The sequence below is a fragment of the Pezoporus flaviventris genome, unplaced genomic scaffold (genome assembly GCF_033815535.1).
Source record: "Pezoporus flaviventris isolate CSIRO_AGI_PZ_B2104156 unplaced genomic scaffold, CSIRO_AGI_Pfla_v1 ptg000001l, whole genome shotgun sequence".
Classification (NCBI taxonomy): domain Eukaryota; kingdom Metazoa; phylum Chordata; class Aves; order Psittaciformes; family Psittacidae; genus Pezoporus; species Pezoporus flaviventris.
Genome location: NW_026892549.1, coordinates 56,564,992 through 56,578,155, shown reverse-complemented (window position 1 = coordinate 56,578,155; position 13,164 = coordinate 56,564,992). Strand labels below are relative to the sequence as shown.

The 13,164-nt window shown below is 46.5% G+C and overlaps 1 protein-coding gene across 14 annotated transcripts in view; it reads right to left on the bottom strand.

The window, feature by feature from the left end:
* Nucleotides 1-13,164, bottom strand: part of UNC80 (unc-80 homolog, NALCN channel complex subunit) — a 120,246-nt gene that overhangs the window by 10,639 nt on the left and 96,443 nt on the right. For 12 of the 14 annotated variants that reach the window (XM_061458904.1, XM_061458948.1, XM_061458912.1 and 9 more), the window contains 8 exons: nucleotides 12,167-12,290; nucleotides 9,767-9,892; nucleotides 7,818-7,941; nucleotides 6,897-7,103; nucleotides 5,230-5,414; nucleotides 4,176-4,341; nucleotides 3,180-3,359; nucleotides 1,039-1,177 (listed from right to left, as the gene is read on the bottom strand). In XM_061458904.1, the coding sequence (XP_061314888.1) occupies nucleotides 1,039-1,177; nucleotides 3,180-3,359; nucleotides 4,176-4,341; nucleotides 5,230-5,414; nucleotides 6,897-7,103; nucleotides 7,818-7,941; nucleotides 9,767-9,892; nucleotides 12,167-12,290 (1,251 nt within the window). Of the gene's footprint in view, nucleotides 1-1,038; nucleotides 1,178-3,179; nucleotides 3,360-4,175; nucleotides 4,342-5,229; nucleotides 5,415-6,896; nucleotides 7,104-7,817; nucleotides 7,942-9,766; nucleotides 9,893-12,166; nucleotides 12,291-13,164 lie in introns of those variants that run through there. The other 2 variants (XM_061459016.1, XM_061459025.1) reach the window with 2 other exon arrangements.

Genomic DNA, 13,164 nt, shown 5'->3' with positions numbered 1-13,164 from the left:
AATTTTTCAAGAAACAAAGGGACTGAAGTAATTGAGTTCAAAAGTCAAATGAGTTCCTGTAAGCCCTTTTGTGAAAACTCCCAGATAAAATCTGTGCAACTTCTCTGCTGTAAATCACTTCTCCTATCTCTGCTGCTATGTACCGCAGCTGTTACTATTCCTTCATCTATCAAGGTTATTTCTTTTATTCCAAGCAAAACTGGGGAGGGAGCAATGTTTGATTTTCCAAGGCTGGTCAAGAGATAACGTAGAATTTATTCTTTAAAGGTTCAAAGGAAATAACGTAAATTCATCTGTCCACTGTCAGATATCCTTGGATAACTATGCTGCAGACAAGTAAAGCAATAAGCATTGCTTACTTGGGGGGGAAGGAAAAGGGGAATCACATTTAAATGCAAAACTTCTCTTTGCATCTTTTAAAGATTTCCCAAATTCTAGCCTCTTTCTCACCACTCCATGTTAACCAGGAATAAGGCATTCAAAGCTATTTCTATCAACAAGTACATTTCTGGCTTAAAACAGTATTTAATCCCATCTTTGAGTTCAACATTCGGTTTTTGTGACAAGCTAGGTACATTTCTAGGAAAGACTTTTCTCCATGGAAGAAAACAAAGTAAATCAAACAGGATGTTTCTGCTCCACTTCCCAGCTTCTCAGGACTCCCCCCCACTCGCTACAGAAGTTGTGTACTGTCCCATAGATCAATACATAACCCCCCAAATCATGTCTTGTCTTTCTGCTATCCACAGCAGTGGCAGAGGAAAACAGCAGTGCTGAGGGTTTCTGGAACTGTTCAGAAGGAAGGTTTCTATGGATGACAGCTTGTTCTTATGGACCTTACACAACACAGCTCATCCTGGAAAGTCATTATTTCTGACCCTGCACCCTTAGTCCAACACTACTGCAGGATGAATAAATTTAGCATCACTGTGCTGGCACTGATTCTGCCATCCCACATCCCTGATGTGCACATAATATACCTGCTCCATTTCTGCTCTTGTGAATGTAATGGGAAAGGTGAAAAGCTCATGCTGTTACCTTTGGCTGGGTAACATGCCCACCTCAGCCTGAGGTGCAGACACGCTGGAGAGATGGCTGGAGAACCGCCTCCTCCCAATGGCACCCATAAGGTATGCTTCTTGTTCACTTACCACACTGGGCATGCTCAAGGAGTCATCTAGAAAGAGAGAAAAAGCAGGAAAGGAGAGGAAACAACCATCCTAACCCCCACCTACATGTTTACAGTTGTCAAGTGATACCAGGATGCCAAAGGTGTACCCAGCATTTACTTACCAACACCCAAAGCCTGCAAATTTGAACACTTCCATTAGATTTACAGCCACCGTTCAGAAAGACACATGATGATGAACCCAGCACACATTGGGCAGGGATTTATGTATGATTTCAGCTTATATGGCTCTCAGGAAAATGTGTTTGAGGAATTCAGCTTCCACTAGGGCTTAATTCCTGTGATTAATAAATTGTTAATATACAGTGCTTTATGGCATAAAAGCTGTAACTGGACATTTTGCCGGTGTGAAATGAACTGCTGCTATGATATAGCAAAGCACTGCTACAAAAGAGAAACTATGTAACAGCAAAATGAAGAACTGACACCCTGTAACACCCTGTGGGACATGCACTTTGAAATGTCACCCAAAAATTACATAAATAGACTCAATTACATCATACTATAACTGAGCTATAGAGCCAGCTGGGTTGTGATCAGGACTGCTTGAAATTTTCAGTGCTGTTTCAGATTGTATAAAGCACCTGGAAAGAAATGACTGTTGTGTTTCTTGCCACAACAACTTCTAATTGCAAATAAAAAGATGAAATAAAGGGGAAGTTTTGTGTAATTTTCTCTTTTCTTTTTGACCTTTTTCAATTTTGATATTCTGAAATATGGCAGCATTAAGCCAAGGCAGGGCTGAGGTAATACTGCAGCAAGCACATAGGAAGATAGCAATCACTGTTCCACACAGTGTCTCATAATGATCTGAGGCTCAAACCAGAGTTTGCTACAGTGAGTATGTGAGCATTGTATCAGCAGTACAATGCTGGGTGGATTGTACAATGCTTAGTGATGAACCCAGCTAAAATAAGGTTGGGCTGAGCCTGAAAAGTTTCAGGCTTTCCCAAAAGGCAATTCTGCTGTAACTGCACAGGCCTTTCTTTTGTGCCACCCATTTTCACTCCTTTTGTTTAATGTCTTTGGGGAATAGTCAGCAGTCCTCAAATACAGAAGTGAAGTGCCTGTGTTCCAGACATAGAGGCAACCAACCGCTGCAGCACCAGAAGGCAGTATCTCTGCTAAAGAAGGAGGGGGAAGCCCAAGCCTGGTGACATAAGAGCAGTTTTCTACCCTGGCTTTCAGTGATGGACAGCTCAGAAGCAGAGAGAAGGCAAAATTCCAAGAATATAATGAAACTCAGCTGAAATGACAAAGCAACATTCAGGTCATTGCAAATTAGTTTCCAAAAGATTCACCATCCCATTCCTTCTAAAACTGCACCAGAAAGCCTGCCAACTCCAGGAGCTGCCAGCTGCCTGAAAGGGAGATCAAGCTTTTGTTGTCAGTAGGTTTAAGACTTAATTTCCTCTTTGTTAATCAAGTGATAGGAGCATACAGACACTCCTCTCTGCAGAAAGCCACAGCTGGATGCTATGCAGCACAAGGACAACATATTCCACATCAGAGGGTCTGGACAGAAGTGATGAGCAGGAAGTACTCACATCCTGCAGGAACAGAATCCTAACAACGGAGCAGCCACAGCCTCTGTCTACTGTCATGATGAAGGTCAAAGAGAGGACTGATTGCCAAATGCCTTGTGTCAGCAATGTAAGGACTGCCCGTCAGCCCAGGTCCCATATACTAAAATCTGCCTGTGCCCTTCCCTTTTCCCTACCCACGGATCAGGAGGGAACAAGGACGTATGTAACGACCCAAGCTTTAACACCAGGAACTCTGTAGCAACCACACTAGTTTCTTAGCCTCATGCCCCTGTGGGCCATTTGTTCACAGTGGGACAACTGTCTTTCCCTCCCAGCCATCCTCTGGGGCATCAAGAAAGCACCTTCAATGGGGGTTGGAACTAGATGATGCTTAAGGTCCCTTCTAACCCAAACCATTCTATGGTTCAATGCTGGGGGTTTAGCTTGAATCAATAGCCACATACTTTCTTCATCCTCCTCATCCGTGCGGCTCAGTGTGTCCTGTGAGGCCTGCTGGGAAGGCTCGCTGTCCTGCTCCCACACTGTGCCAGTGCCCGTGTTGGAGCGGGACATGGTGGCCAGGCTCAGGCGGTACGCAGAGGTGGAGGTGCCCACAGTGCTGACAGATGTCTTCCCTTGGTACGCTGCGTAAGAGTGGGAAAACCAAATCCAAGTCAGTGATGGCTCTGGAAACCAATAGCCAGCCAAGCATTCCTGTCACAGCGGGCACTGGATTCTGCCTGGACTGGTGGGACAGGGGTTGGCAGATGTGATAAAACAGACACAGCTGCCCTGGCTCACCTCATCTCTCCAAAATCTCTGTTTTTCTTACGCAGTCTGGTTTTCTCCCTTAACCTTAGCACCATGTTTTCCAGATTAGCTTCAACATTTAGTAACAAGGCAATTTTTTTTTTACCAAGGCTGAGGCATTTTCTTTTGAATTTGTTTTAAGAACAAAGCATATAAAATCTCTTGCCATGTGTAGGCAGTGGCTGCCATCTCGTGGCAACAAGGGCGATAATTACAGGAGGTAAGCGTCCATTTGCCCCGGGACCCTGATCTAGACTTCACAGTAGAGAGGAATCAAAAAGAGACCAAGGGGAGAAAGGAGGAAACAGATCTGCTGCTGACAAACAAACGTTTCTTCACAGGCAGCTATGAATATACAGAGATGTAGGTAGGGGCTTGCTGCATTGTGGGCTAGGGATACACAGAGAGAGGCAGCTGCTCGGAAGTAGGACTTGGACTTAGTGCAATTAATAGGCATGACAAGATGCATTTGACAACTAACCTGGATTTGTTGGCTGTCCAGTGGCAAAGCTGGGCTGGGCATAGGGCTTGATCCAGGGGCAGGCTGCTGGGGTGTGGGTAGATTACCCTATTCCCCTCCTAGGCAGGTCTGCCTCCTCACACTGGCCAGATTGGGCTGATGGCCCATTGCTCTGCCCTGTCCTCCTTACCAGAGCCGCTGTGCACCGCTTCCTTGAGGATCTTCAGCTCGTTATTGAACTCGGCGATGAGGGAGCTCTTGCAGAGCGGGCGCGGGATGAAGCGTCGCTCCAGCTGGTCGGCGATGTGCTGCCTGGCAGTCAGCTCCTCATGGTTCTCAGCCGGCTGGGCCAGCAGCTGCAAAGTTGGGACACATTAGCACTGCAGGGAAATGGTGTCCGGGAACCTGGGACTGGTCTCCAGACCAGCATGAGCCTGCATCCAGCAGACCATGCTCTTTTGTAAGCATGAGGTTTTGACTCCAGCTATGATGTTTCCACCTTTCTTTCAGGGACAACTTTGCATTTGACTGAACAGGTATCAAAACCTCGCTGACACTGGTACACAGGGTTGAGGGCTTCCTTATGCTAAGCTCTACCCTCAGACATGAGACAGCTACTTCCTCTCAGATGATTTAGTCTGTCCAAGCGGTGAGCCATGGTAAGCTAAGTAAGGTGGAGTACCATGTGCTAGTCTACCTGGTAAGCAGGGAGGAGCTGTGATTAACTTAAGCCCTGACAGCCTCAGCCTAGCAGCTGTCTGTCCATCCACAAAAGCCCTATCAGAACCTTCATCCAAGAGATGGAAAGCAGAGTGGTCCCTCCTGGCTGTCAGCTGTATTGGCCAGCTCTGTGCAGAGAAAGATTTCTGGAAGCTTTCTGCTAGCCATGCCAACCCCCTCCTATGTTCAGAGTATCCACACTATTTCCGAGTGTTCTGAGTGACTCTGCTTGCCAAATTCCACCTGCAAACCCTCTTGGTCAAGCCTTACAGTTTCCCATTCTGGGAACTAAGACTAGCAGTATTCCATGAATCAGAGCTCCTGTATGACTACTTTTTAATGCTGTTGAGGTACAAGCCCTGTGATGTAGTCTCAAAGGGTTCTCAGACTTACTAACTCTGAAAAGTCACTCCCTACACAAACACACAGTTCTTCCAGGAGTGCTGTTCTTCTGGTCTCAGCGGGGGAATAAAGGATATCTTCCCTTCAGGGAGTGATCTATCAGGAGCCAAAGCAACTGTTACCTTGCACTGGATGAAGGGCCGAAGGAGCACAAAGATAGGGATCCGTGTTCGTACGATAAAGTCCAGGAAATCCCACAGGGCCAGCCCTCCCACCTTCCGCAGCGCCATCTCTTTGACTTGCAGGCTCAGCCAGTACCACTGGCTGTCCAGTTGGCGTTCAAAGCAAACAAGGATCACCTTCAGGGCTACAGGGGAACACACACACCAGCAAATGGCAGTTAGAAATGTTATCTGTGTCCCTTACAAGCATTGAAGGAGGAATAGAAGGGACAGAGTGGGCACAGACCTACAAAGGCATGCATGCATGCATGCACATCCACATGCACACCCACAATAAAAGCCTCAGGATCAGGACTCAAGAGTCCTATTTCCAGAGAGATTTTCCTACTTCACACCTAAGTTCCTCTGTATTTTTTTGCTCTAGCTTCTCTTATCCCTCCCTGCAGAGTTCTTTTATCTCCCTGGAATCCAGGTATTTTGAAAGCAGCTCAGGGAGTGAAACAGCCCTGGCTGATCAGACAACCTCAAGAATCTTGACCAAGTATATCCACACAAACAGTCACCCTGTGAGCACAATAACCTCCAGGTTATTTATGGGGTAATGAAAAGAACCTTTCTAGCAGTGCAGCTGCATGAGTCATGGAAAAACTGTAATCTAAACAGAAAATATGGTCCAGTAAGCCAAGGGCCATAATTCACAAGAGCGCAGCATTAGAAATGGGGACGAACAGCAATGAAGTTCAAACCAGTGCTCTGTATTAAAGTCGGCAGTGACCAACAGTTAGCTCACAGGAGAGGAAAGAATCTCCCCCTTTCCATGCTCCCCTGGTTTCAACAAACAGGGAGGCCTGGAAATTACTAGAGGAGGGTTAACTCCTCCTTCTTTCTTGATGGGATTCCCAAAACATCTCAGCCATCACACATCTGTATCCACGTTTGTTGGGGTGGGGGCGCTAAATCAGTGGTGAACTGCCATTTTTTCATCAGTGCTATCCCATTCCTCAGATATGGGCTAGTAAAAACCTAGATAGAGGTCTTTGGATAAATGCCCTCACATAATCAGAAACAGAGAAGCTGTGAAGAGTTCTTCTCCTTTGAAGGAAAGAGCTCTGAGACAAAACTCTGCCCACGTAGCTAGCCCCAACAACCTGCAGTGCTGCTGCATCTCCAGTTTGATTATTTTTGCTTTCCCTTCACCTGTGAGTCATAGGTGAGAAAATACAGTACTACGTTGCAGCAGCATACAGTGAACAGAGGCAGGACCAGTCAGTAAGGACCATGAGTGTGCAGGACCAGCAGGCTGTATCATGTTTCTCCCTAGTGAGCCAAGGGCCAGTGAAGCTGTGGCACTAGGGGCTGACAGACAGCCTGACTTGCCTTCTGTGCCTTCACTGCTAGATTCTGGGAGTATGAAAACTGAGTGACTTCTACCTGTGCTGCAGTCTCCTCCAGCTGCAGTGCAGACACTGCTCACGTTGCTGAACATTCCACAGATACTCCTGGCTTCATGATCTGGCCTGGCTCCTTGTTCAGGACAAGATCTAAAGCAGCTCTAAAGAGCTCAATTAGCTCCTGCCTGAGATGATTTTCTTTGGTGCTGTCTACAGTCTTGAATGCTCCATTTTATCTCTGTCTCTTCTCAGTGGTCAGCAGAAGCCATCACTCACCCAGGTAGGCAGCCTGGCTGGTGGACTCTGCGAGCCCTTCCCGCCGCAGGTCCTTCCCTGCATCCCCTGGGGTGGAGCAATGGGCAGGGGAGCTCTCCAGCATGAAATTCTTGCTGCGGGAAGTGCTGATGATGCGAGGTGGCAGGAGGATATTGATAACAGTCTGGAGCAGCAGCAGGACCTCAGGCTGCTCCAGCCAGGGGCTGTCTGAGATGCATTGGAAGGGGAAAGAGAGAGAAAGATCAGGCTACGTTCCATCAAAGATGCCCAAAAGATCCAGACCCTGTTCAGTTCCAAAATGGGGTGCAATCTCAAATGTTCCCTAAGACAAAACTGTCCCCCACACCTTGTTATGCTGCTTCTCCTCCTGCAAGCAAAGGCAAAGTTTATTGTAGCATCAACATAAACACACACACAGAGCTATGCAGCACAAAGGAATGTCCCATTCAGTGGTCTCATGATCTCATCTCCTTTTGACATTTCCCTCTTCCTTTACTCTTTGCTTTCATTTAGGGATTTACCAGTGATCACCCTCTATAGAAGAAAGCAAGGAGCAGGGCTTGTGCCAGACAGATTGGGCAGACTGTGGTTCACAGGGGCACACAATTTCTGTGACCTCTGCTCCCCTCTGTGGCTTCTGCTACAACAGATTCGTCTTGCCCTGCACTCCAGTTTCAAAAGGAGCACATCTGTGTCAGATCTGACTCAAGAACCATGGCACAGCTGAAACAAAGAGAAGAAACAACAACAGCTTCTCCCAACGGGCTCTTTTCAGCCTCAGACCCGAAGGGCTGACACACTGCCAGCGACAGCAAGCCAAATTCAAATATAAAAGTGAAAAATCAATGGGGGGCAGGGAAAGTGCAAACATCGGTTGTCAGAAAAGGGGGAGAAAAATTCTTTTTGTTAAATTAGTCAGACCTTTGCTTCCAGATCCTACTGTGAGCACAAATGGAATCAGTAGGTTTAAAAGCATTCCTTCCCTTCTTTCCTGATTGGTGAATGGGGAGACGACATGGCTTAGGGGGAAATCTTCTTTCAAAGCCTGTGCAGTAATAATAAGAAAGGATTAAATGATTTCATCAGCAGATCACGAACACAAGTTACTGCAGGGAATGACGGTCCCCTGGGCACCCTGTTTACACAGAACAACACTGGCATTGATGACCTGATTGAACCAGAAGCCCTGAGACCACTTAATCAGCAGTAAAAGGAATTCACAGTGAGTAACAGAGGTGTCACCTGCTCTTGTCATAGCCAAGATGCAAAAAGCCCAGATTCCTAACTCATAGGTATCTTTAACAAAATCAGATGTATCCCACAGGAGTCAGCCGAGTGTAAGTCCTGAACTCAGCACTGCTGTGAATGGCATCAGGATCTGACTCAGATTATGGGGAATATAACAGAGGAGCAGACGAAATTGCACAAATGGCATAATCTAAATATTCTGCTGTCCTAACATGGACATTTTTGTTCTGCCTCACTTTGTGTTGCCCAGTCATTCTGCCTATCACAAAGAATGAACTGAAAAATAAAACAATGCACTTCTTGACACATAGTCAAGCCTAAATGGAAAGGTCTTTCGTCTTCTTGAGAGGAGGTAGTACAAGTGACTGTCACTAGAACCTCTGCTCATTTACAACTTCCCAGTTACTACAGACTTTGCTGTGAAATGCAAGTGAACCTTGCAACCCCTCAACCTTGCAGACCTGGGTTGAGAAATTCCAGAAGATGTTTTCTGATGGGGTGTGAAGTGCTTCTGCTGGAAGTGTTAGGAATTATGACTACTCATGTGTTTTTCTGACATGTTTTTGTTTTTGCTACATTTAAAGCCCTTGTGTGAGGGAACAGGGAGAAGAGGATAATAAAAGTAAAACCACACAATACTTAAATATATATATATTAATTTGGCATGTGGTTTTAAAAAAGAGAAAAGATTTCAGAGAAGGTGAAGGTGGCCCTTTTTTTGCTTTTGATTAAAGAACATTACCTCAGAGCTGGAAGAAAACTGTCCTCTTTCTGTGTCGGCTGGTACCAAAATGTCCTTTTGTGCCTCATGCTCTGAGGGACAGCACTGTGCTTTGCTCCCTATGAGATCTCCTTCCCAAGCTGCCCTGCTGCTCAGAAATACCTGCTGAAGTATTCAACTGGATGTGCCAATACATATTAAAAAGTGCAAGTTGGAGCTAGATTAGGAAATTTGTCTCTTCTTTGGTCACCATTCTGTCTGATTTCATGCCAATGGGAGGGAAAGGGATACAGAGGCAGAAAGACTGCACTGCTGTGAGAAAGGAATAGTGATGAAAATCTCTAAAAAGTCTGGGATGTTTGATTTTGGGTTTAATTCTGGACAACAAGGATGCTATTGAGTTAGCAGCTGAAAAGCCAACTTGCCCTGCTTTTTTCAGCTGGCACACTGTGTGACCGACTCAGGTAGGAGCAGAAGAGCACAAACTCCACTCTCAATTGCACACATGGTCCCATGGAAAAGAGGTAGGGTTGAATGGACATGACCTAAGCCAGGGCCCATCTCCTTGTGGCAGGAGGCTTATGCTAACTCCTTTGATCCTGCAGAGAATTCTAATGTGCTTTCAGAGCCTTAAACAGCATCAATCAGCTGAACTCCCTGGACTTCAATCACAGTGTTAAGCTGATGGATGCTTGCTGTGGACTTGGTCCCAACAGGTGAATTCTGAGCTCAGTTCAAGCCTTCCTAAAGAAGGGAGAATTTACATGCTGCTTCTCTTTCATTTTTGGTGTGTGTTCCACAGATTTTGCCCAGCTTTTGCAGAAAGCAAACAGAGCACCGATGAGTTGGTGTCTCAACCAAAAACTATAACAGGCCTGGCCACAGGCCAGGGCAGACACACCTGTATCTGCAATGCTACAAGCCGGACAACAGCTGTGCTGAAGGGCAGAGGTGGCGAGAGATAAGGGCTGAGATGAAGAAGGGGTAATCCGTCAGCCACACTGGAGGGTCCTACCACTCCCATCACCTGCAATACAAACAGAGCACATCACCACAGCTGACTACTTACAGTTTAATCCATGCCATATCCTCCAATGGCAGTGAAATGGAGGTGCCTTCCATTGAGCACTGAGTTGGGATGGATCTAGGAGAACCAGCCCCCTCAGTGGTCCTTGAGTGAGCTGGGGCCAGTGAGGAGACGGAGTTCTAGCAGGGAAAGGGAGGGGGAGAAGAAGGAGCCAGCACGGATGGGAGGAGTGCACAGGTAACCTGGTACATTTATAAATGTACCCAGTACCAGCCCTGAATGACCAGCACTGGACTGGCGGAACAGTTAGAGTTGGAGGATATGTCATGTAACGACTGTAACAAATAAAAATATGTCATCAAAGCAAAAAGTCTGCATTGAAACTGGACATTTTTTCCCTTCTCCTGCTGATCTATTTGAGAAATAATGTCCTAAGTCTGACCCAAGCCGGGTTTTGTACAATGTTCAGATTCCTCTCACAGTCTGTTTTTAGAACTCTGATTCATCTTACCTGACCTTAGATGTCTGAAACAAAGTCACCTGCATGTGACCTGGTTGTCTGGAACAACTTGAAATAACAGCACAAGCACATAGCACTTATAGGTGAGAATTATTTGAACTGGTTTTGGATGTGTCCCTCAGGAGGAATTAAATCACAGGCCTGCACATGCTTATTTCTCTCCATGACTAGAAACATCTAGATGATAGGAACAGGGAGAATTCCCTGGCAGACGCCTAAGCTTAGTGGAGATGAATACACTCTTTTATTGTATTCCCAAATTCAGCCTGGGGAAAAAGGCAGTAACTAGTTTTATGCCAGAAAACCAAAGGACAATTTAGAAGGGAAAGAGGCAGAGTCCTTTGTTTATATCACTATGGATTATCATTTAGACATTTCCCCACCTTCCTGTCCGATCTTATTTTGGGCTTCATGAACTAGTCTACACATGATACAGCATGTAGTCAGACATGCTCCCACAGCCAACAGTGGCCATAGTTCTGACACCGTAAGCCAAAATACTCATAAGAGTAATCTTTTCCTGGTAGCTTTCCCTGATGTTCCCAGCCAGCTGAACATATGCAATATGCATGGTGACTGTGCTTCAGCACTGTGGAGCTTTCTGCTAATTTTTAGAGCATTGGCTAATGCTTAATGCAGGCCCTTTGGAAAGTCTGCTGGCGTGATTCACCCTGCCACACCTGCTTGCCAAACTGCAAGTCCATTCTAAGCTTGTATTTGAGCTAAATCAGTAGCAACTTCCCTATGCAGCAACCCTAAGTAGTCTGAGGGCTGAGAAGTGCCAATTTAACCTCTGCTTAAATAAGGAAGATGTCTTATGGATTCTCACAGGTTGGAGCTTTTCTGCCCTTGCAGTGCTGAATGCTGAACAGACTTGAAGGAAAGAACCTGGCAAAAACTGGTACTGCATTTCAGCTGATAACCATCGTTTTTACAGCCCCTCAGAGCTGAGAGGGGCTACGAAAAGTTACATTGTTTATGTTCTAAGGATAAAATGTTATAAAGTCCAATAACAATAAAAATGCTAATGAAGCCTTTCCCCCTTTGTTTGTATTTTTCCCACGTGGAATGAAAGCACACATTTGTTCAAATGGTTGGGGCTATACTGATATCAAATTGAGACTTTGCCCCCAGTGTAACAGCTGCAGAAACACTGCAATCTATCACTGAATGACCAGTCAGACTCCATATTTATCATGTCTCTACTGCAATACACTTAGGAGCAGGAATTCTGCTAAGAGTGGGATCTGAACATTGTACAGTGCAAACCTGTACTAGATCAAGCCACGGACATTGCAGTGGAGCGAATTCACCCATAAAACCCTTCTAACTAGCCAGCACCCAATGGCCTCTGACAGAGCCACCAGGGTTCTTCCCCACTGGAGACGGTAGGTATCCCCAGTGCCACCCACTCCCCGTCTCTACCAGGTGAGTGCAGTCTCCACCACCCCACTCTCCAACTTGCAGCCCTCAACTCTCAGCTCAGTCTGGCAAAGGTAGATCTTCAAAGTGGTGCGTGGGAAGCAACGGAGATGAATCGCTTGACCATTGCTACTGGTCACTGTGTCTCCCCATGCACCACTTCAAAAATGAACCTTGCTCTCTCTAGTGTCACTTGCGAAGTCCCCTTGCGAGGGGTAAGGGGGACAGGTAAAATGACAGGAATGGGAATGATCTGTCATCTTCAATCCAGAGAAGTCAACACCAGGGGGAGGTTTAGCAAAGGTTCACGGGGTTGCCGCTCAGCTACTCACCAGATTGACACACACATTGATCAGAGACCTAAGGTGAGGCAGGAAGGATATGATAGGCTGCCTCTGAAGTGTCAAACAAACCCCTTCAATCAAACTGCTGGCAGGCTCCCACTCAACCTGGCGCCTGCAATACAACAGTAGGTGCTGTTAGCCGCGGGCCTCCTGCCCCCCACCAGACGCTCGCACACACGGCGACCGACACACAGTGACGCCCACAGAGGAAACGGTTCAGACAGCGACCACGTCCGAGATGAGCACAGAGAAAAGGTGTTACCCACGCAGCTCAGGAAAGCACAGAGCCACAGAGCACACTGGGCATTGGAGAGAGACAGGAGACGAAGCAGAGGGGGCTGTGCTAGCAACACAAGCCCTCTCACACAGCAGTGGTGGATGAGCTGGGTTTCACTCCCTGATGCTTCCCTCTGACAGATGGAGAATGAAAAGGAGCCACCAGACAGCTGCCTCAGGTGTGCCTGTGTGGGGAAAAGGTCTGCTGTGCTGTGCTCCCAGCTCTTCTTGTGGCTTGTGGATATTCTCACTCCATCATCTGTGAGTGTCCTCTGTAAGTTACTCTGCAGTCTAGTATGCTCTGCCAGAGTGACTTCCAGACAGTCTGCCCTAAAGGTAAACTAGTCCAGCAGAACAATCTTCACCTTCTTCACTCTGTGCAGGAGGGTTGATTCATTCCCTATCAGCACCAAAGTCCTTCATTCCAGGATCCTTGCTTCCCTGATACTTTGCTTTTTTCAGAAAAACAGCTTTTAGGGCTTGTGACAGATCCTGAATGGAGTCCTTCCTAGTCATAAGCAGCCACAGCTCAGGTAACATTAAAGTGATTCACACCCTTCATCTCAGGTGAAGTCAGGGCCTGACTCTAAGTATAGTTATAGTTCTCAAGCCACCATCTGACTGTGCATTTACTGGACAGAAAGACAAGGCTTGCATAACTTGCTAATGCAAGACTAAACAACATCCTAGCCAAGCTCCTCAGTGGACTT